At 46.7% G+C, this 23,974-nt stretch overlaps 1 protein-coding gene across 1 annotated transcript in view; it reads left to right on the top strand.

The window, feature by feature from the left end:
* Nucleotides 1–23,974, top strand: part of gpatch2 (G patch domain containing 2) — a 30,070-nt gene that overhangs the window by 1,901 nt on the left and 4,195 nt on the right. The window contains exons 2-7 of the mRNA XM_079530731.1: nt 411–744; nt 1,760–2,240; nt 15,390–15,684; nt 16,825–16,889; nt 18,537–18,737; nt 21,439–21,562. Of these exons, the coding sequence (XP_079386857.1) occupies nt 411–744; nt 1,760–2,240; nt 15,390–15,684; nt 16,825–16,889; nt 18,537–18,737; nt 21,439–21,562 (1,500 nt within the window). The remainder of the gene's footprint in view (nt 1–410; nt 745–1,759; nt 2,241–15,389; nt 15,685–16,824; nt 16,890–18,536; nt 18,738–21,438; nt 21,563–23,974) is intronic.

Here is a 23,974-nt window from a genome sequence, read left to right as displayed (position 1 = left end):
GTCACAAAGTGCTTCACAGCGCAGAGTATAAGAATACAACAAAATGTCAATTAATAAAATAGCAGGTCGGACTAATTATGGACACTGCCTGCCTGCTTGTCTCCCTGTCTGCCTGTCTGTCTGCCTGCCTGTCTGTCTGCCTGCCTGCCTGCCTGTCTGTCTGTCTGTCTGTCTGTCTGTCTGTCTGTCTGTCTGTCTGTCTGTCTGCCTGCCTGCCTGCCTGCCTGCCTGCCTGCCTGCCTGTCTGTCTGTCTGTCTGTCTGTCTGTCTGTCTGTCTGTCTGTCTGTCTGTCTGCCTGCCTGCCTGCCTGCCTGCCTGCCTGTCTGTCTGTCTGTCTGTCTGTCTGTCTGTCATCTTGTTTACTGCACGACGACGCTGAGGGTGTTGTTGTACTTTGCGACGTCCACAGGCACTTTGGCCGCACGATGGACGAGCTGGTCCACGACCTGGTGTCTGCGCTGGAGGAGAGCTCTGAGCAGGCGGCGCGGGGAGGGGGGGGAGACCACCACCACCACCACCACCACCACCACCCCCCCGGGGGGGGGGGAGGAGGAGGGGCCGCGGACCACCTGGGGTACCTGCTGAAGAGGCAGGCCCGCAAGCGGCGAGGCCGCAAGCGCCGCTCCGACAACAACAACCCCCCCCTCCACCTGCCCTGGGAGGGGGGGGCCGCCGGGGGGGCGGGGGCGGCTGGGGGGGGGCACCTCAGCGAGGGCTCCGAGTCCAGCGCCGAGGAGCACAAGGTCAGTGAAGCCAGTGGTTCAGTGAGTCCAGTGCCGAGGAGCACAAGGTCAGTGAAGCCAGTGGTTCAGTGAGTCCAGCGCCGAGGAGCACAAGGTCAGTGAAGCCAGTGGTTCCCCAACGTTCTTCACGTCAAGGACCCCCAAATGGACACTTAATTAGCCCCACGGAGAAATGATTTTGCTAGCTTTACCGTGCCGATTTCATTTATACCATACATGATCTTTACCGTGCCGATTTCATTTATACCATACATGATCCTTTACCGTGCCGATTTCATTTATACCATACATGATCCTTTACCGTGCCGATTTCATTTATACCATACATGATCCAAAAAGCCTTCCTATTTTGAACGAGAGGCATGTTGAAGTCAGAAATGAAGCGCTTTAGTATATCCGTCAGATCAAAACCACGGAGAGCGCCCTGGATTAGGAGAGACGAGGCGTTCTTTCTGCCACGCTAACAGGCTAGTGAACGGTAAGCTAATATGACCGTAGGCTTCGCTCTACGGTGGCCGAGTGTCCGACTGATACACACGTCCTATGTACGCGTCGATTGGGTTCCCTAGGACGTGTGGAGCCGTCCTACGGACGGAAACGGTTTACCCATTTTGGGCGGGAACCCCTTTTGGTGTTTGTACCATTATGTTATACTTTAGATATATTAGCAGATCTACAAGCTCATAGCGTGGCACCGAGTGCCGCGCTACGAGCTTGTAGGTCTGCTATTTTTTTTAAATCGTGAAAAAGTGGCGCAAACCTTTGAATATATTCTTTCAGAGCCAACGTTTTTAACTCAAATCTTTGCTTCTGGAGGCTCCCTGGAACAACATATTTTCAGACGGGGGTCGGCGGGCAAATACATATAATTTTTGGGGGTCCTTGACATGAAAATGTTTGAGAACCACTGACATAGAAACATGGGGCTTTTTCAGAAAACTGTCAGGATTTAGAAGACATTTGTAGAATCGTTCCCAGGTCAAAATGGGTTAATGGCGTCTGGTTTCTCTCCCAGGACTACCGCGGTGGCGTCTCGGGCTCCAACAGCCACGCCCGCCGCGGCGACAACAACAACAGCGACTCTGACGAGCATCATCATCATCAGCATCATCAGCATCATCATCAGCAGCAGCTGGGCCCCAAGCGCCGCGCCCCTCCCCCTATGAGCGGCGCCAACGAGTCCGGGGGGGTGGGCGGGGCCGGCGGCAAGCGGCCGCTCCTCCTCTGGGCCGACGAGCACCACCACCACCCCCCCCACCTGGCGGCGGAGGGCACGCGCAGCCTCAGGCGCCGCCGCAAGGTCAAGCGCATGGCCGTGGACCCCCCCGAGGAGGGGGTCGACGTGGTGACCCTGCTGGGGCCCCCTCCCGTCCCCAAAGCCCCCCTCGCGGACTGCAGAGGGGTGGGGGGCACAGCCGAGGGTGTGGCCGGCACAGCCGAGGGTGTGGCCATGGAGCTCTGTGGAGGAGGAGGAGGAGGAGGAGGAGGAGGAGGAGGTAAGGGCGGGCATCGTCTCGGAACATTTTGTGTTTTTTTTTTTTGTGTTTTTAGCGCAGTGATTCTCAACCCTTTTCATGTCAAGGACCCCCAAATCGACATTTATTAGCCCGCGGACCCCCCATTAGAAAGATATATTCCAGAGACCAGTGATTCTCAACCCGTTTCATGTCAAGGACCCCCAAATCGACATTTATTAGCCCGCGGACCCCCCATTAGAAAAATATATTCCAGAGGCCAGTGATTCTCAACCCGTTTCATTTCAAGGACCCCCAGTTTGACCTGCATATTAGTCTACAGACCCCCCGTTTAATGGCATTGACCCCAATTGAGTATAGACACATGAATAATAAATACATACTAGTGAGTAACGGTACATGTAACACAGCTTTGACCTAAGCAAATACAGTATAGTAGGCTATATCATACCTTTGACATGCAGGGTGCTTTGTCAGCAGGGGGACAACATATTTTCAGATGGGGGGTCAGAGGCCATTTACATATAATTCTGGGGGTCCTTGACATGAAATAGTTTGTGAATTGAGGGTTCACAAACGGAGGGTTTTTCAGAAAACTGTCAGGATTTAGAAGATATTTGTAGAATCTGGTCTGGGTTAAGGTTTCCTTATGGCATGACATTCCTGGAAATATTTTGAACCCATTTTGGGCAGGAACCTCTTTTGGTGTTTTAAACATTATGTTATAATTTAGCTATTGAAAAATAGCAGATCTACAAGCTCATAGCGCGCCACTCGCGCTATGAGCCCTGCATTGTTTTTGGATATTGGTTATTATTTAGTTTCTAAAACCTATAACGTTACAGAAAATATGTAATATAAGTCGTTCTTCGCCACACGGGGCAGCGTAGCGATTGCAGCCTATTGTGTCCCACCAGTACGTGACACAAATAACAGATCTACAAGCTCACAGCGTGATCCTACGCCCTGGGACAGGTGGTGGAACAACATTTAAAATATAATTCTAGCATTCTGTATGATTGTTTTGATTGATTCTTTATTTAAGTGTCATGCTTCAGAAGAAGCCCCACCCATATGGACTTACAGGACACTTTTTACAGTTTACATGAACAATTACAATAAACCGATCACCTTACGAGCAGATTACATAATATATATATATAATATATAAAATACACCATTAGGCCTGTGACAGGAGACACATGTACCTACTTGAAGAGCTGGGATTGTCTTCTACTCCAGAGGCTCTAGAAACAAACTGGGCTGTCCTCCTAAATACTTCATCATTAAATAACCAGTCTAACTTCTGTCCATCATCTTCCCAGAATAGATCAGGATTTCTTTGTTGCATTACCTCAAACAGTGGAACCCTCAACCTATATTCTATGCTTTATTGTTGCTTCACTGCCTGTCTTTGGGCATTGTTGCACAGAGGAGGAAGAGACGCATTATTGATCTGTGATCATTGTTGCACAGAGGAGGAAGAGACGCATTATTGATCTGTGATCATTGTTGCACAGAGGAGGAAGAGACGCATTATTGATCTGAGGAGGAAGAGACTCATTATTGATCTGTGATCATTGTTGCACAGAGGAGGAAGAGACTCATTATTGATCTGTGATCATTGTTGCACAGAGGAGGAAGAGACTCATTATTGATCTGTGATCATTGTTGCACAGAGGAGGAAGAGACTCATTATTGATCTGTGATCATTGTTGCACAGAGGAGGAAGAGACGCATTATTGATCTGAGGAGGAAGAGACTCATTATTGATCTATTGTTGCACAGAGGAGGAAGAGACGCATTATTGATCTATTGTTGCACAGAGGAGGAAGAGACGCATTATTGATCTGTGATCATTGTTGCACAGAGGAGGAAGAGACTCATTATTGATCTGAGGAGGAAGAGACGCATTATTGATCTGTGATCATTGTTGCACAGAGGAGGAAGAGACTCATTATTGATCTGTGATCATTGTTGCACAGAGGAGGAAGAGACTCATTATTGATCTGAGGAGGAAGAGACTCATTATTGATCATTGTTGCACAGAGGAGGAAGAGACACATTATTGATCTGAGGAGGAAGAGACTCATTATTGATCTGTGATCATTGTTGCACAGAGGAGGAAGAGACTCATTATTGATCTGTGATCATTGTTGCACAGAGGAGGAAGAGACTCATTATTGATCTGAGGAGGAAGAGACTCATTATTGATCATTGTTGCACAGAGGAGGAAGAGACACATTATTGATCTGAGGAGGAAGAGACTCATTATTGATCATTGTTGCACAGAGGAGGAAGAGACGCATTATTGATCTGAGGAGGAAGAGACTCATTATTGATCTGAGGAGGAAGAGACTCATTATTGATCTGTGATCTATTGTTGCACAGAGCAGGAAGAGACTCATTATTGATCTGAGGAGGAAGAGACTCATTATTGATCATTGTTGCACAGAGGAGGAAGAGACACATTATTGATCTGTGATCATTGTTGCACAGAGGAGGAAGAGACTCATTATTGCAATCAGCGCCGGGGTGCCGGGAAGATATGGCCGCTTTTACTCTGTAAATAGCCGATCTACAAGCTCACTACGCGTCGCAGCGCGACACGTTGTGAGCTTGTAGATCGGCTATTTTCAGCAAGTGTAAAATCAGTCATTATGACACCATCATCAAGGCCCGCCAAAATACATTTTAGTCGACTAAATCAACTGTAGATTTAGTCGACTAAAATCTTATGACATTTAGTCGACTAAAACTAGACTAGACACTGAAACATTCCAGGTGACTAAAATGTGACTAAAACTAAATGAAAGCTATTCAAGAGACTACGACTAAAACTAAAATAAAAATGTGCTGCCAAAAACAACACTGGCGCCACACACACACACGCACGCACACACATGCGCGCACACATGCACGCACACACGCACACACCTCTAACAGGTATAGACGGAAGCCACCAGGGGGCAGCATACTACGGTGAAACCCTCATTTTTCTATGTCAGTGGTTCTCAAACTATTTCATGTCAAGGACCCTCAGAATTTGACCTTTGTATTTGACCTTTGACCCCCATCTCAAAATATGTTGTTCCAGGGACCCCTCCCCCCCAGAAGCAAAGATATGAGTTGAAAAAACATTCGCTGTGAAAGAATATATATTCAAAGATTTGCACCGCATTTTCAATATTCTCTGTGCCGCGCTGAGCTTGTAGATCTGCTATTTTCCAATAGCTAAAGTATAACATAATACTTAAAACACCAAAAGGGGTTCCCGTACAGAATTCCTGACGGTTTTCTGAAAAACCTCATGTTTTTATATCAGTGGTTCTCACAGGGTTATAACCCCATGTCTCTATAACAGGGGTTCTCAACCCGTGGGTCGCGACCCCTCGGGGGGTCGCCAAATTATTTTGGGGGGGTCCCCAAATAATTTAAAAAAAAATGTTAGTACACATAGTACATGCATACACCTTCCCTAATGATTATATCAGGTTTCAGTATTTATTTAAGGTGTATTGTCTCTATTATTAAGGTTATTGTAGCAGTCAATTTATATTGGAGGTCGGGAGGGGGCGGGGCGGGGGTCCCGAGACGTTGCCAAAGCATTTTCGGGGGTCCCCGGCCAAAAATGTTGAGAACCTCGGCTCTATATCAGTGGTTCTCACAGGGTTAAAACCTCATGTTTCTATATCAGTGGTTCTCACAGGGTTAAACCTCATGTTTCTATATCAGTGGTTCTCACAGGGTTAAACTTCATGTTTCTATGTCAGTGGTTCTCACAGGGTTAAAACCTCATGTTTCTATATCAGTGGTTCTCACAGGGTTAAAACCTATGTTTCTATATCGGTGGTTCTCACAGGGTTAAACCCTCATGTTTCTATATCAGTGGTTCTCACAGGGTTAAACCTCATGTTTCTATGTCAGTGGTTCTCACAGGGTTAAACCTCATGTTTCTATATCAGTGGTTCTCACAGGGTTAAAACCTCATGTTTCTATATCAGTGGTTCTCACAGGGTTAAAACCTCATGTTTCTATATCAGTGGTTCTCACAGGGTTAAACCTCATGTTTCTATATCAGTGGTTCTCACAGGGTTAAACCTCATGTTTCTATATCAGTGGTTCTCACAGGGTTAAAACCTCATGTTTCTATATCAGTGGTTCTCACAGGGTTAAACCTCATGTTTCTATATCGGTGGTTCTCACAGGGTTAAAACCTCATGTTTCTATATCAGTGGTTCTCACAGGGTTAAACCTCATGTTTCTATATCAGTGGTTCTCACAGGGTTAAACCTAATGTTTCTATATCAGTGGTTCTCACAGGGTTAAAACCTCATGTTTCTATATCAGATAGATAGATAGATAGATACTTTATTCGTCCTTTCGGAAATTTGTTTTGTGCACAGCAGTCATCAGGATATACATAAAACATATGCAAACAAACAATACATAGACAATAAAGAAACAATGCCAACAGAAGGCCACCAGTCATAGTTCCAAGAGGCATCACATCACACTTTATGCACGGAACTGAGATGGGGCCTGCTTGTTCATAAGTCCTATACTTATGGGAACAAACGACCTTGAGGCCCTAGCCTGCAGGGAAGGTACCATGTACCGTCGCCCTGATGGTAAGAGATGGTATTGGCTGTGTAACGGGTGTGTATTGTCCCTAGTAATAGCTTTCCCCTTCCTGAGTACCCGGGTCTCATACATTGAGGTCATACTCTCAAATCGTACCCCAGCTATTTTGCTGGACACGTTGATGATTTTATGGAGTTTGTTCTTATTAACCAATGATAATGAGCCATACCATGAGACAAAACAAAATGTCAGTGCACTCTCCACAAAGGATCGATGAAAAAGTGCCATAACATTCTTTTCCACATTATACTGTCTCAGTCTGCGCATAAAATGCAGTCTCTGCTGACCTTTCTTATAAATGGAATGAGTGTTAGAATTCCATGTCAGCTTGGAATCAATCGTTGTACCCAAGTACTTGTATTCCTCCACAATCACTACCCCATCCCCACCAATGACTATTTCCTGGTGTGCATGAGCACCAGTCCTAAAGTCAAATATGACCTCCTTAGTTTTTTTGATATTCAGCTGGAGGAAGTTACTCCTGCACCAACCGGCAAACTCGTCCACTGTTCTTCGATAGCTTATCTCATCATCCTCAATCAGACCAACAATAGCTGTGTCGTCTGCGAATTTAACAATACAGGTGTTGTCTGACTCACTCCTACAGTCGCTTGTGTACAGCGTGAACAATACCGGTGAAATCACGCTCCCTTGCGGAGCCCCCGTGTTGGTCGTAATGGGGAGAGATATTGCTTTATTCACCTTGACATATTGTACCCGCTCAGTCAGGAATGACTCCACCCACCTGATGATATTGGTGTTAACACCCATGTCAAAAAGTTTCCTCATCAGAATATGAGGTCTCATTGTGTTAAATGCAGAGGAGAAGTCTACAAAGAGTACCCGAGCATATCGTTTCTTTTGAGGTTTATCTAGATGGTAGTAGATCTTATTAAGCATAAGAAGAAGAGCATCATCAGTGCCCCTCCCCTTTCTATATGCAAATTGCAAGGGGTCCATTTCATGTTGCACATTATTAAGGAGGTTATTTAAGATAATGCGCTCCAAGCTTTTTATTAATAATGTTGTCAAGGCAATTGGCCGATAGTCGTTAAGGACTTTGGGATTAGACATTTTCGGCACTGGAACTATAAGTGAGGTCTTCCACGCTTTTGGAATATAGTGTGTATCTAGCGATACCTGAAACATGTGTCTCAGTACAGGGCTGAGCTGCTCCCTACACTCCTTAAGCACATAACCCCTTATCCCATCGGGACCCGGTGCTTTTCGTGGGTTAATTCTTTTGAGGGTTCTACGCACCTCCTCCTCTGTAATAGTAATTGACTCACTACTGCTGAATTGTTCCCTTAACAGATTGCGTTCAGTGGAAAAATCAGAAGTATCAAATCTGCCATAAAAGGTATTTAGCTCATTGGCAAAAGACATATCATCACTAGTGTTGATAACCTCCTTCTTTTCCTTTATTCCTACCATTGTATACAGCCCCTTCCAAGCTTGACGTACATTTGTATCCCTCATTTGCCTCTCAATTTTAAGTTTGTAGTTATGTTTACATTCACTAGTTATCCGTTTGATCTCTTTCTGAATTAGTTTCACTTGAATTAGGTCCCCTTGTTCAAAAGCACGTTTTTTCCTATATAATGCTTCTTTCATTTCCTTATTCATCCATGGTTTATCATTTGGAAACACTTTGATCCGTTTGGATGGTATAACGCTATTTATACAAAACTGTATGTATTGCGTTACAACAGAGTTAAGTTCATCAAGATCAGCACATGTGTCATTAAACATGTCCCATAGAGTGCAATCAAAACATCCTTTAAGACAGTCAAGTGACTCCTCACTCCACTTTAGAATGTCTTTCACTTCAGGTTTGCTTGCTTTGAGTCTCTGTTTGTAACGTGGGACCAGGTGGACCGCGTTATGATCGGAGCTCCCGAGCTCCATTTTTCGGTGGCTACCGTACGCGTCCTTTATATTTCCAAAGCATAAATCAAGAGTCTTTTCGCGTCTTGTTGGGCATGTCACGTATTGGTAGAAATTGGGCAGTGTCTGCTTAAGCGAACATCCATTGAAGTCCCCCAGTATGAACTTGGGCGAGTCAGGAGAGATATTCTCCTGCTTGGATATTGTCTCATATATTGCCCCCGCGGCTGCCTTCATATTCGCACGGGGATGAATATAGACCAGTGTAGCGAAAATCTGACCAAATTCTCTTGGCAGGTAAAACGGTCTAAATGAGACAGAAAGAAGTTCGATGTCTTCTGAACAATATGAGTCTCTCAGTGTGTAATCCCTGCACCACCGTTCATTCACAAAAATACACACTCCTCCTCCCGTTTCTTTCTCCGTTACCTCAAGGTCTCGGTCAAGTCTAATAGGTTCACTGAACCCTGGAATACGGATGGAATCACTAACAATCGTATCATTAAGCCACGTTTCAGTGAAACAAAGCAAGCAACTTTCCCTGTACTCAGAGAGGTACCTCACCGCAGTTTGTAGTTGGTCGTATTGCTGCGGGAGAGAACGCACGTTTGCGAGGAGTATTGTCGGCAGTGGTGGCCTTGAGCCGCGGCTGCGAACTCTCCGCCGTACCCCTCCTCTTCGGCCCCTTTTCCGTGTTGGTGATCGGCGGCGATCTCTCCTCATGCATTCCTCCGGTACATTAAGTGGAAAGTTGCCACGATCGCTGTATTCCCTCAGCTGACATAGCTGTTCATAGCCATAGCGGAGAACCAGGTGGCCCCCCGTGGCGCTGTGTTCAGCGGTGTTTAACGTCAGCGCCCTCGGCAGCAGCAGGTAGATGGCATAAGCAGCAATATACACGACAATGGCTAGATGCATTGTAGCCAGATTTGGTTGTTCCAAATACAAGTAGTGATTATGACCGGTGTCTACCTTGAGCAAAGTGCCCAGTGAACATAAGAAAAACAAATAACAAACAAACAAACAAACAATCCTGATGAACTGCAGGCACCCGTCACCCGTCGCCACATGTTTCTATATCAGTGGTTCTCACAGGGTTAAAACCTCATGTTTCTATATCAGTGGTTCTCACAGGGTTAAAACCTCATGTTTCTATATCAGTGGTTCTCACAGGGTTAAACCTCATGTTTCTATATCAGTGGTTCTCACAGGGTTAAAACCTCATGTTTCTATATCAGTGGTTCTCACAGGGTTAAAACCTCATGTTTCTATATCAGTGGTTCTCACAGGGTTAAAACCTCATGTTTCTATATCAGTGGTTCTCACAGGGTTAAAACCTCATGTTTCTATATCAGTGGTTCTCACAGGGTTAAAACCTCATGTTTCTATATCAGTGGTTCTCACAGGGTTAAACCTCATGTTTCTATATCAGTGCTTCTCACAGGGTTAAACCTCATGTTTCTATGTCAGTGGTTCTCACAGGGTTAAAACCTCATGTTTCTATATCAGTGGTTCTCACAGGGTTAAAACCTCATGTTTCTATATCAGTGGTTCTCACAGGGTTAAAACCTCATGTTTCTATATCAGTGGTTCTCACAGGGTTAAAACCTCATGTTTCTATATCAGTGGTTCTCACAGGGTTAAAACCTCATGTTTCTATGTCAGTGGTTCTCACAGGGTTAAACCTCATGTTTCTATATCAGTGGTTCTCACAGGGTTAAACCTCATGTTTCTATATCAGTGGTTCTCACAGGGTTAAACCTCATGTTTCTATGTCAGTGGTTCTCACAGGGTTAAAACCTCATGTTTCTATATCAGTGGTTCTCACATGGTTAAAACCTCATGTTTCTATATCAGTGGTTCTCACAGGGTTAAACCTCATGTTTCTATATCAGTGGTTCTCACAGGGTTAAAACCTCATGTTTCTATATCAGTGGTTCTCACAGGGTTAAACCTCATGTTTCTATGTCAGTGGTTCTCACAGGGTTAAAACCTCATGTTTCTATATCAGTGGTTCTCACATGGTTAAAACCTCATGTTTCTATATCAGTGGTTCTCACAGGGTTAAACCTCATGTTTCTATATCAGTGGTTCTCACATGGTTAAAACCTCATGTTTCTATATCAGTGGTTCTCACAGGGTTAAAACCTCATGTTTCTATATCAGTGGTTCTCACAGGGTTAAAACCTCATGTTTCTATATCAGTGGTTCTCACAGGGTTAAACCTCATGTTTCTATATCAGTGGTTCTCACAGGGTTAAACCTCATGTTTCTATGTCAGTGGTTCTCACAGGGTTAAAACCTCATGTTTCTATATCAGTGGTTCTCACAGGGTTAAAACCTCATGTTTCTATATCAGTGGTTCTCACAGGGTTAAACCTCATGTTTCTATATCAGTGGTTCTCACAGGGTTAAACCTCATGTTTCTATGTCAGTGGTTCTCACAGGGTTAAAACCTCATGTTTCTATATCAGTGGTTCTCACAGGGTTAAAACCTCATGTTTCTATATCAGTGGTTCTCACAGGGTTAAACCTCATGTTTCTATATCAGTGGTTCTCACAGGGTTAAACATCATGTTTCTATATCAGTGGTTCTCACAGGGTTAAACCTCATGTTTCTATGTCAGTGGTTCTCACAGGGTTAAAACCTCATGTTTCTATATCAGTGGTTCTCACAGGGCTAAAACCTCATGTTTCTATATCAGTGGTTCTCACAGGGTTAAAACCTCATGTTTCTATATCAGTGGTTCTCACAGGGTTAAAACCTCATGTTTCTATGTCAGTGGTTCTCACAGGGTTAAACCTCATGTTTCTATATCAGTGGTTCTCACAGGGTTAAACCTCATGTTTCTATATCAGTGGTTCTCACAGGGTTAAACCTCATGTTTCTATGTCAGTGGTTCTCACAGGGTTAAAACCTCATGTTTCTATATCAGTGGTTCTCACAGGGTTAAAACCTCATGTTTCTATATAGCAGATGCTTAAAGGACAACTTTAGTTTTTTTTAACCAATGTTCATGTTTTAGGTTGTTATTAGAGAAAGTAAAAGATGAGTGTTAATTTTTTTTTCATCTGCTGCTTTCTTTCGTTTTAGTTTTAGCGGCGGGGGCATTCGAACATGGGGCTAAATATGTATCATTTTTTTTACAACATTTTGTAGCTATTTTTTTTTTTATCATTTACTATAGTCCTACTAGACCCCAAGAAATTACATCTGGCCACAAAAGATCACAGGATCTACTGAATGTGAATGTAGCCTACTGGGGGGAAGCCACACTGTGTGTCATAGGCTCAATATGTCAGTTTGACATATTCAGTAGATCCCGTGATCTTTTGTGGCCAGATGTAATTTCTTGGGGTCTAGTATGACTATCCATCCATCCATCCATCATCAACCGCTTATCCGTAGTCGGGTCGCGGGGGCAACAGCTCCACCAGAGTGCTCCAGACTTCCCTCTCCAGAGCAATATTAGTGACTTCCTCCTGGGGGATCCCGAGACGTTCCAAGGCCAGTGAATCGATGTATTTCCTCCAACTGCGCCTTGGTCTGCCCCGGGGTCTCCTCCCAGTGGGACGTGATCCTTGGTCTGCCCCGGGGTCTCCTCCCAGTGGGACGTGATCCTTGGTCTGCCCCGGGGTCTCCTCCCAGTGGGACGTGATCCTTGGTCTGCCCCGGTGTCTCCTCCCAGTGGGACATGATCCTTGGTCTGCCCCCCGGGGTCTCCTCCCAGTGGGACGTGATCCTTGGTCTGCCCCGGGGTCTCCTCCCAGTGGGACGTGATCCTTGGTCTGCCCCGGTGTCTCCTCCCAGTGGGACGTGATCCTTGGTCTGCCCCGGGGTCTCCTCCCAGTGGGACGTGATCCTTGGTCTGCCCCGGTGTCTCCTCCCAGTGGGACGTGATCCTTGGTCTGCCCCGGGGTCTCCTCCCAGTGGGACGTGGTCCTTGGTCTGCCCCGGGGTCTCCTCCCAGTGGGACGTGATCCTTGGTCTGCCCCGGGGTCTCCTCCCAGTGGGACGTGGTCCTTGGTCTGCCCCCCGGGGTCTCCTCCCAGTGGGACGTGGTCCTTGGTCTGCCCCCCGGGGTCTCCTCCCAGTGGGACGTGATCCTTGGTCTGCCCCGGGGTCTCCTCCCAGTGGGACGTGGTCCTTGGTCTGCCCCCCGGGGTCTCCTCCCAGTGGGACGTGATCCTTGGTCTGCCCCGGTGTCTCCTCCCAGTGGGACATGATCCTTGGTCTGCCCCCCGGGGTCTCCTCCCAGTGGGACGTGATCCTTGGTCTGCCCCGGGGTCTCCTCCCAGTGGGACGTGATCCTTGGTCTGCCCCGGTGTCTCCTCCCAGTGGGACGTGATCCTTGGTCTGCCCCGGGGTCTCCTCCCAGTGGGACGTGATCCTTGGTCTGCCCCGGTGTCTCCTCCCAGTGGGACGTGATCCTTGGTCTGCCCCGGGGTCTCCTCCCAGTGGGACGTGGTCCTTGGTCTGCCCCGGGGTCTCCTCCCAGTGGGACGTGATCCTTGGTCTGCCCCGGGGTCTCCTCCCAGTGGGACGTGGTCCTTGGTCTGCCCCCCGGGGTCTCCTCCCAGTGGGACGTGATCCTTGGTCTGCCCCGGGGTCTCCTCCCAGTGGGACGTGGTCCTTGGTCTGCCCCCCGGGGTCTCCTCCCAGTGGGACGTGATCCTTGGTCTGCCCCGGGGTCTCCTCCCAGTGGGACGTGCATCGAGGACCTCCCTATAGGGAGACGCCCGAGAGGCATCCTAACCAGATGCCCCGAACCACCTCAGCTGGCTCCTTTCCAGGCGAAGGAGCAGCGGTTCTACTCCGAGTCTCTCTCGTGTGACTGAACTTCTCACCCTATCTCTAAGGGAGATGCCAGCCACCCGTCAAAGAAAACTCATTTTGGCCGCTTGTATTCGCGACCTTATTCTTTTGGTCATGACCCACATTTCAACTATAGTAAATTATAAAAAAAGAAATTGCTATAAAACTTTGTAAAAAAAATACATATTTAGCACCATGCTCAAATGCCCACATTACATTACATTACATTACATTACAGTCATTTAGCAGACGCTTTTATCCAAAGCGACTTACAATAAGTGTATTCAACATAGGTAGGGAACAAAAACTACTAATCACCAGAAGTCTTTAGTGCATTTTCTGCAAAAACAAGCAACCAAGAGTATACCTAGTGCTAAGGTAAAAGTGCAATATATCAGCTACCTATTTCCTTAAACAGATGAGACAAAATAGCTAAATCAAATGAGCATGAGCTAAAACAATTAAGTGTATCGACTAAACAAGATCCAATAAACAATACAACAATAGAAAACAAGCGTTCGTACAACTAGTTAACAACAAGTAGGTCAGGCCCCCTGTCAAAAACAGCTAAAATCCATAAAACGAAAGAAAGCAGCAAATGAGAAGAAATTAACAGTCATCTTTTACTTTCTCTAATAACAATTTAAAACATGAACCTTGGTTGAAAAAAACTAAAGTTGTCCTTTAACCCATTTTGGGGTGGGAACCCCTTTTTTATGTTATAATTTAGCTTTTGAAAAATAGCAGATCTACAAGCTCATAGTGTGCCACCGAGTGGCGCGCTACAAGCTTGTAGATCTGCTATTTTTGAAAAATCGTGAAAATGTGGCACAACATATATTCTTTCAGAGCGAACGTTTTTGACTCAAATCTTTGCTTCTGGGGGAGTCAACATATTTTCAGATGGGCGTCGGTGACCAAATGCACATCATTTTTGGGGGTCCTTGACATGAAATATTGAGCACCACTGATACAGAAAAATGAGGTATTTCTATTCATAAAACTGTCAGGATTTAGACATTTTAAATTTCGACGTCGGGTCTAAATGTGTTAACTCATTCTAGGCTAAAGACATCTTTAACGTCGTTTTAACATTGTGGGGAAAATCGTACTAATCTTCCAACTGTCTTTCTAAAAAAAATAGAACAAATCTATGTTAGCCTGTGCTGAACTATTGCTACTGCCATTTAGCATGGGTGAGTTAACTCTGGGGTCCATTTGGTTCCATTTGTACACTCAGAGTTACAGACCCATAAGGGTCCATTTGGTTCCATTTGTACACTCTCAGAGTTACAGACCCGTAAGGGTCCATTTGGTTCCATTTGTACACTCTCAGAGTTACAGACCCATAAGGGTCCATTTGGTTCCATCTGTACACTCAGAGTTACAGACCCATAAGGGTCCATTTGGTTCCATCTGTACACTCTCAGAGTTACAGACCCATAAGGGTCCATTTGGTTCCATTTGTACACTCTCAGAGTTACAGACCCATAAGGGTCCATTTGGTTCCATTTGTACACTCTCAGAGTTACAGACCCGTAAGGGTCCATTTGGTTCCATTTGTACACTCTCAGAGTTACAGACCCATAAGGGTCCATTTGGTTCCATTTGTACACTCTCAGAGTTTCAGACCCATAAGGGTCCATTTGGTTCCAAACTATCTAGCTAACTATTTAGCTGGGGACCCCCTGGAACTCCCTCAGGGACCCCTGGGAACCACTGTGCTATACAAATGAAGGTTGACTTGATTTGATTTGGTTTGATTTGATTTGATTTGATAGTGACAGTCCTAGTCCATGGAGGAGGAGGAGGAGGAGGAGGAGGAGGGAAGAAGCGTGTGAAGAAGAGGAAGATGGCGTCTCACAGGCTGATGGAGGCGACGGACGAAGGTGTGGTGGTGGAGATCAGCGAGGACCCCCTCCTCTCCTCCAGCGCACCGTGCAGGGAGGACCCCCTCCTCTCCTCCAGCGCACCGTGGACCCCCGAGGACCCCCTCCTCTCCTCCAGCGCACCGTGCAGGGAGGACCCCCTCCTCTCCTCCAGCGCACCGTGCCCAGACAAGATGGAACTGGGGGAGGAGGGGCCCAACCGGGGCTCAGACGAGGACATGAGTGACAGGTGCTTTTGTATTCATTTCTATCTTACTCCTAAAAGGCCTGTTCATAGTCCGGTTTAAGGTGATCAGGTGACCACCGGAAACTACAACATGACGTCACTGACCACCGGAAACTACAACATGATGTCACTGACCACCGGAAACTACAACATGATGTCACTGAGCCGCGGCACATCTCTGTTCTTACTAAAACTACAACATGATGTCACTGAGCCGCGGCGAATAAGCTTCGGGCTTATCGAGTACCCGGTATCAATAAGCTTTGGGCTTATCGAGTACCCGGTATCAATAAGCTTTGGGCTTATCGAGTACCCGGTATCAATAAGCTTTGGGCTTATCGAGTACCCGGTATCAATAAGCTTTGGGCTTATCGAGTACCCGGTATCAATAAGCTTTGGGCTTATCGACTAAGCTTTGGGCTTATCAAGCCTGTTATGGAGCATAGCGGCCCATGACGTCATTGATTTAAACAATCAAGACAAGACAGGCGATCGAGAAATAAATGTAATCATCCACGCTGGCACAAACATGTGGGTCTAAAAGTGTATTGTTACCTGCCAACCAGCGCTGCCCGGGTAAAAAAAATGACGCTTCTAAAGTGACGGTACACACATTAACACCTTGGAGGCGCAGGACGGAGATCACCGTCAAGTTCAAGCGCACGGTCATTTGCCCGAGACGGAGATTGATTAATCTCTGTCAAATTAGTGCTATGAAAACTGATGGCATCGCTCTACAGCCTAGAGGCTCTACAGCCTAGAGGCTCTACAGCCTAGAGGCGCTTGTTGCGCAATCCTCGGTGTTGCACAACAGCGACACTAGTACATGACTAACTAACATAACTACAACATGACGTCACTGACCACCGAAAGCCCTCGGTGAATTACCGTCTCCCGTCTTTCCACAAAAACAATAGAAAATGCTCGACAGTGGGCTCGCTAAGAACCCGGCTCCATAAGCCTGATCGATACGGTGCTCGTCGTCATTAAAACATTAACAATAAGCCTGATCGATACGGTGCTCGTCGTCATTAAAACATTAACAATAAGCCTGATCGATACGGTGCTCGTCGTCAATAAAACATTAACCAGCTCCATCCCTATAATCATGTGTCCTGTTGTTCTCGTCTTCTCCTCGTCCAGCGAGACCTCCAGCGTCAGCAACAGCAGCGACGGAGGACTCTACACCAACGATGAGGGCAGACAAGGTATCACAATCACTACATGAAGGCAGACAAGGTATCACAATCACTACATGAAGACAGACAAGGTATCACAATCACTACATGAAGACAGACAAGGTATCACAATCACTACATGAAGGCAGACAAGGTATCACAATCACTACATGAAGACAGACAAGGTATCACAATCACTACATGAAGGCAGACAAGGTATCACAATCACTACATGAAGACAGACAAGGTATCACAATCACTACATGAAGACAGACAAGGTATCACAATCACTACATGAAGGCAGACAAGGTATCACAATCACTACATGAAGACAGACAAGGTATCACAATCACTACATGAAGGCAGACAAGGTATCACAATCACTACATGAAGGCAGACAAGGTATCACAATCACTACATGAAGGCAGACAAGGTATCACAATCACTACATGAAGACAGACAAGGTATCACAATCACTACATGAAGACAGACAAGGTATCACAATCACTACATGAAGGCAGACAAGGTATCACAATCACTACATGAAGGCAGACAAGGTATCACAATCACTACATGAAGACAGACAAGGTATCACAATCACTACATGAAGACAGACAAGGTATCACAATCACTACATGAAGGCAGACAAGGTATCACAATCACTACATGAAGACAGACAAGGTATCACAATCACTGCAACTAGTGATGCGCCGAATATTCACCTGCAGAAAGTTTAAGGCAGAAAATGGCTAAAAATGCATTTTCGGCCTATTCGGTTTCGGGCCCGAATAGGCAGAACATATATAACCGAATAGTGTATGAAATTATTGCATTCAAAAGAACTGAATACATGTTTTATGGACCCATAATAGTGATTATTATTTAAGTTAAGTTTTGCCATAACCATTTATTTTGCCATAAATCAGGTAGCTTTAAGGTACGGCCATGACAGCAATGGTAGGACAAAAAAAATATATAATATTAATCATATTCGGATATTCGGTTTTTGGCCAACTGAATTTGAAAAGATATGCCAGGGACCCCCATAAGAGGAGACTATTACGGCTCTAGCAGTGATTCTCAACCCATTACATTTCAAGGACCCCCATTTTGACATGCATTAGGCTACGGACCCCCCATTTAATGTAATTTCTATCTCTGGGACCCTCAATTTATATTTTAAAATTAATGTCAATTTAACTCAGAGTTACAGACCCACAAGGGTCCATTTGGTTCCAAACTATCATTTAGCTGGGGACCCCCTGGAACTCCCTCAGGTACCCCTGGGGGTCCCTGGGGTTCCACTTTGGGAACCACTGTTTTAGTGGATTGGATGATTGCACTCTCACACAGTAATAAGGTAAAAAAAACAACAACAACAACCCATAGGCTATTGGCCATTTTTACACTGTATTTATTTTACACTGTGTTCTGGAACTCAAACCTTATGGAAGATCCAAAAGCAGCTGCAACAGCTTGTCACCTCCTCACACTCAATCTACTTCGGTGACGTTATCTGACTGAAATCAATGATTATTCAGTTTGGCATTGAATGAGATCACACCCCACATTTCATCCTTCTCCACCCCTCCCCTCCCCACCCCTCCCCACCCCTCCCCACCCCTCCCCTCCCCACCCCTCCCCTCCCCTCCCCACCCCTCCCCACCCCTCCCCAAGGTGACGACGAGCAGAGCGACTGGTTCTATGACGGTGGCGATCCGGGGGGGGTGTGCGGGGGTCCGGGGGGCGTGTGCGTGGCTGGGGTGGTCCCCTGGTGGGAGAGAGGAGGGGAGGAGGGGGACCTGGAGCTGGTGGACCCCGTGTTCAACAGCATCCTGACCGGATCCTTCCCCCTCATGAGCCCCTCAGCGCAGAGAGGTAGGCTGCACAAACGCACGCACGCACACACGCACACACACACACGCACGCACGCACGCACGCACGCACGCACGCACGCACGCACGCACGCACACATGCACACACACGCATGCACGCACACGCATGCACGCACACACGCACGCACGCACACACAGCACGCACGCACACACGCACACACGCACGCACGCACGCACGCACGCACGCACGCACGCACGCACGCACGCACGCACGCACACAGCACATACACACACACGCACACACAGCACGCACACACAGCACGCACACACAGCACGCACGCACGCACGCACGCACGCACGCACGCACGCACACACAGCACGCACACACACACGCACACACACGCACACACAGCACGCACACACGCACGCACACACACACACGCACACACAGCACGCACACATGCACGCACACGCATGCACGCACACGCATGCACGCACACACACACGCACGCACACACAGCACGCACGCACGCACGCACGCACGCACGCACGCACGCACGCACGCACACAGCACATACACGCACGCACACACAGCACGCACGCACGCACACACAGCACGCACACACACACACACGCACACACGCATGCACAGCACGCCCAGCACACACGCATGCATACACGGCACGCACCGCACACACACACAACATGCACGCATGCACAACACGCACGCACACACAACACGCCCAGCACACACAACATACACGGCACGCACCACACACACACGCACAGTGTCACACACACACACACACACGCACGCACGCACGGTAACCAACCACAAATATATTGTTCATTCACAGCGAATGTTTTTAATTCAGTTCTTTGGGGGGGGGGGGGGGGGGGGTCCCTGGAACAACATATTTTCAGATGGGGGTCGGTGGCCGATTACATATAATCTTGGGGGTCCTTGACATGAAAATGTTTGAGAACCACTGATATAGAAACATGAGGTTTAACCCTGTGAGAACCACTGATATAGAAACATGAGGTTTAACCCTGTGAGAACCACTGATATAGAAACATGAGGTTTAACCCTGTGAGAACCACTGATATAGAAACATGAGGTTTAACCCTGTGAGAACCACTGATATAGAAACATGAGGGTTTAACCCTGTGAGAACCACTGATATAGAAACATGAGGTTTAACCCTGTGAGAACCACTGATATAGAAACATGAGGGTTTAACCCTGTGAGAACCACTGATATAGAAACATGAGGGTTTAACCCTGTGAGAACCACTGATATATAATTTAGAACTTATAGACATTTTTATAGAATCTGGTCTCAGGTCTCAATGGGTTAAAGACGTACAGGCTGTGAAAGAATATAATTATATTCAAAGATTTGCACATTTTGATGATTAAAAAAAAGAAATAGCAGATCTACAAGCTCGTATTGCGGCACTCGGTGACGTCCTACGAGCTTGTAGATCTGCTATTGTTTTGACCAGACTGACCTGAATCTGTGTCCAGGTTTCCAGACTAACTTTAACACCCCGAACGCCCATTATTTAATCCATTAAATCAGAGGTTATTTAATCCATTAAATCAGGGGTTATTTAATCCATTAAATCAGAGGTTATTTAATCCATTAAATCAGAGGTTATTTAATCCATTAAATCAGAGCCCAGCGATTTATAGCAGTGGAGCACATTTAGCGACGGACCGGATGTTATTCCGGATGTGGCTGAAGCAGCTAAATGTAGCCAAAACACTCTAGAACTGATCGACAACAACGGGAGGTTTGATTAATTCTACCGCGACTAGCGACGGGACCGCGGTGGGCCGTCTGACACAGGATCTTTGGTTAGAATTGGACGGAATGATTTAGATCAAGAGTTATTAACGTTTTAAGTTTTTCGACCTCGTCGGCTAAAATGGGGGGCGGGGGGGCATTACTATTTGATAGGACGGGCTGGGCGTTACTAATTGATAGGGCAGAGAACTCCGTCCTGAGCGCTGGGCGTTACTAATTGATAGGGCAGAGAACTCCGTCCTGAGCGCTGGGCGTTACTAATTGATAGGGCAGAGAACTCCGTCCTGAGCGCTGGGCGTTACTAATTGATAGGGCAGAGAACTCCGTCCTGAGCGCTGGGCGTTACTAATTGATAGGGCAGAGAACTCCGTCCTGAGCGCTGGGCGTTACTAATTGATAGGGCAGAGAACTCCGTCCTGTGCGCTGGGCGTTACTAATTGATAGGGCAGAGAACTCCGTCCTGAGCGCTGGGCGTTACTAATTGATAGGGCAGAGAACTCCGTCCTGAGCGCTGGGCGTTACTAATTGATAGGGCAGAGAACTCCGTCCTGAGCGCTGGGCGTTACTAATTGATAGGGCAGAGAACTCCGTCCTGTGCGCTGGGCGTTACTAATTGATAGGGCAGAGAACTCCGTCCTGAGCGCTGGGCGTTACTAATTGATAGGGCAGAGAACTCCGTCCTGTGCGCTGGGCGTTACTAATTGATAGGGCGGATAACTCCGTCCTGAGCGCTGGGCGTTACTAATTGATAGGGCGGATAACTCCGTCCTGAGCGCTGGGCGTTACTAATTGATAGGGCGGATAACTCCGTCCTGAGCGCTGGGCGTTACTAATTGATAGGACAGAGAACTCCGTCCTGAGCGCTGGGCGTTACTAATTGATAGGGCGGATAACTCCGTCCTGAGCGTTCAGGGTGTCAATCTGTGTCCAGGGTTCCAGAGCAGACTGGGTCGTCTCCATGGTAACCAGCAGAGCTCTGACGGGGCCCTCCAGGGGCCCCCGAGGCCCCAGGGCTTCAACGACAGACTGGGGCGGCAGTCCCAGGACCCCCGAGAGTGAGTGGCACACACACACACACACACACACACACACACACACACACACACACACACACACGTGGAAATGTGGTGCAAATCGGTTTCTATGTCAGTGGTTCTCAAACTATTTCATGTCAAGCATCCCATAAATTATATGTAAACGGCCGCCGACCCCCATCAGAAAATATCGTTCCAGGGACCCCCCCCCCCAGTTAAAAACGCTCTCTGAAAGAAAGCATGTACTCAAAGATTTGCGCCACATTTCCACGATTTTTAAAAAATAGCAGATCTACAAGCTCGTAGCGCGGCACTCGGTGGCGCCCTACGAGCTTGTAGATAAAGCATAACATAATGCTCGAAAAAACACCAAAAGGGGTTCCTTCCCGTCCAGAATGTCTTAATACCTCTTTTGGCCAAAAGGATGGAAACCAGTGGGTCTAAAGTCTAAAGGATGGAAACCAGTGGGTCTAAAGTCTAAAGGATGGAAACCAGTGGGTCTAAAGTCTAAAGGATGGAAACCAGTGGGTCTAAAGGATGGAAACCAGTGGGTCTAAAGTCTAAAGGATGGAAACCAGTGGGTCTAAAGTCTAAAGGATGGAAACCAGTGGGTCTAAAGGATGGAAACCAGTGGGTCTAAAGGATGGAAACCAGTGGGTCTAAAGGATGGAAACCAGTGGGTCTAAAGTCTAAAGGATGGAAACCAGTGGGTCTAAAGTCTAAAGGATGGAAACCAGTGGGTCTAAAGTCTAAAGGATGGAAACCAGTGGGTCTAAAGTCTAAAGGATGGAAACCAGTGGGTCTAAAGTATAAAGGATGGAAACCAGTGGGTCTAAAGGATGGAAACCAGTGGGTCTAAACTCTAAAGGATGGAAACCAGTGAGTCTAAAGGATGGAAACCAGTGGGTCTAAAGGATGGAAACCAGTGGGTCTAAAGGATGGAAACCAGTGGGTCTAAAGTCTAAAGGATGGAAACCAGTGGGTCTAAAGGATGGAAACCAGTGGGTCTAAAGGATGGAAACCAGTGGGTCTAAAGTCTAAAGGATGGAAACCAGTGGGTCTAAAGTCTAAAGGATGGAAACCAGTGGGTCTAAAGGATGGAAACCAGTGGGTCTAAAGGATGGAAACCAGTGGGTCTAAAGTCTAAAGGATGGAAACCAGTGGGTCTAAAGGATGGAAACCAGTGGGTCTAAAGGATGGAAACCAGTGGGTCTAAAGTCTAAAGGATGGAAACCAGTGGGTCTAAACTCTAAAGGATGGAAACCAGTGGGTCTAAAGGATGGAAACCAGTGGGTCTAAAGGATGGAAACCAGTGGGTCTAAAGTCTAAAGGATGGAAACCAGTGGGTCTAAACTCTAAAGGATGGAAACTAGTGGGTCTAAAGGATGGAAACCAGTGGGTCTAAACTCTAAAGGATGGAAACCAGTGGGTCTAAAGGATGGAAACCAGTGGGTCTAAAGTCTAAAGGATGGAAACCAGTGGGTCTAAAGTCTAAAGGATGGAAACCAGTGGGTCTAAACTCTAAAGGATGGAAACCAGTGGGTCTAAAGGATGGAAACCAGTGGGTCTAAACTCTAAAGGATGGAAACCAGTGGGTCTAAAGGATGGAAACCAGTGGGTCTAAAGTCTAAAGGATGGAAACCAGTGGGTCTAAAGTCTAAAGGATAGAAACCAGTGGGTCTAAACTCTAAAGGATGGAAACCAGTGGGTCTAAAGGATGGAAACCAGTGGGTCTAAAGGATGGAAACCAGTGGGTCTAAACTCTAAAGGATGGAAACCCAGTGGGTCTAAAGGATGGAAACCAGTGGGTCTAAAGTCTAAAGGATGGAAACCAGTGGGTCTAAACTCTAAAGGATGGAAACCAGTGGGTCTAAAGGATGGAAACCAGTGGGTCTAAACTCTAAAGGATGGAAACCAGTGGGTCTAAAGGATGGAAACCAGTGGGTCTAAAGTCTAAAGGATGGAAACCAGTGGGTCTAAAGGATGGAAACCAGTGGGTCTAAAGTCTAAAGGATGGAAACCAGTGGGTCTAAAGTCTAAAGGATGGAAACCAGTGGGTCTAAAGGATGGAAACCAGTGGGTCTAAAGTCTAAAGGATGGAAACCAGTGGGTCTAAAGTCTAAAGGATGGAAACCAGTGGGTCTAAAGGATGGAAACCAGTGGGTCTAAAGGATGGAAACCAGTGGGTCTAAAGGATGGAAACCAGTGGGTCTAAAGTCTAAAGGATGGAAACCAGTGGGTCTAAAGTCTAAAGGATGGAAACCAGTGGGTCTAAAGTCTAAAGGATGGAAACCAGTGGGTCTAAAGTCTAAAGGATGGAAACCAGTGGGTCTAAAGTATAAAGGATGGAAACCAGTGGGTCTAAAGGATGGAAACCAGTGGGTCTAAACTCTAAAGGATGGAAACCAGTGAGTCTAAAGGATGGAAACCAGT

Source organism: Electrona antarctica, assembly GCF_951216825.1.
Source record: "Electrona antarctica genome assembly, contig: scaffold_92, whole genome shotgun sequence".
Lineage (NCBI taxonomy): Eukaryota > Metazoa > Chordata > Actinopteri > Myctophiformes > Myctophidae > Electrona > Electrona antarctica.
Note: the sequence above shows the minus strand (reverse complement) of the source record. Positions and strands in the feature narration are given on the sequence as shown.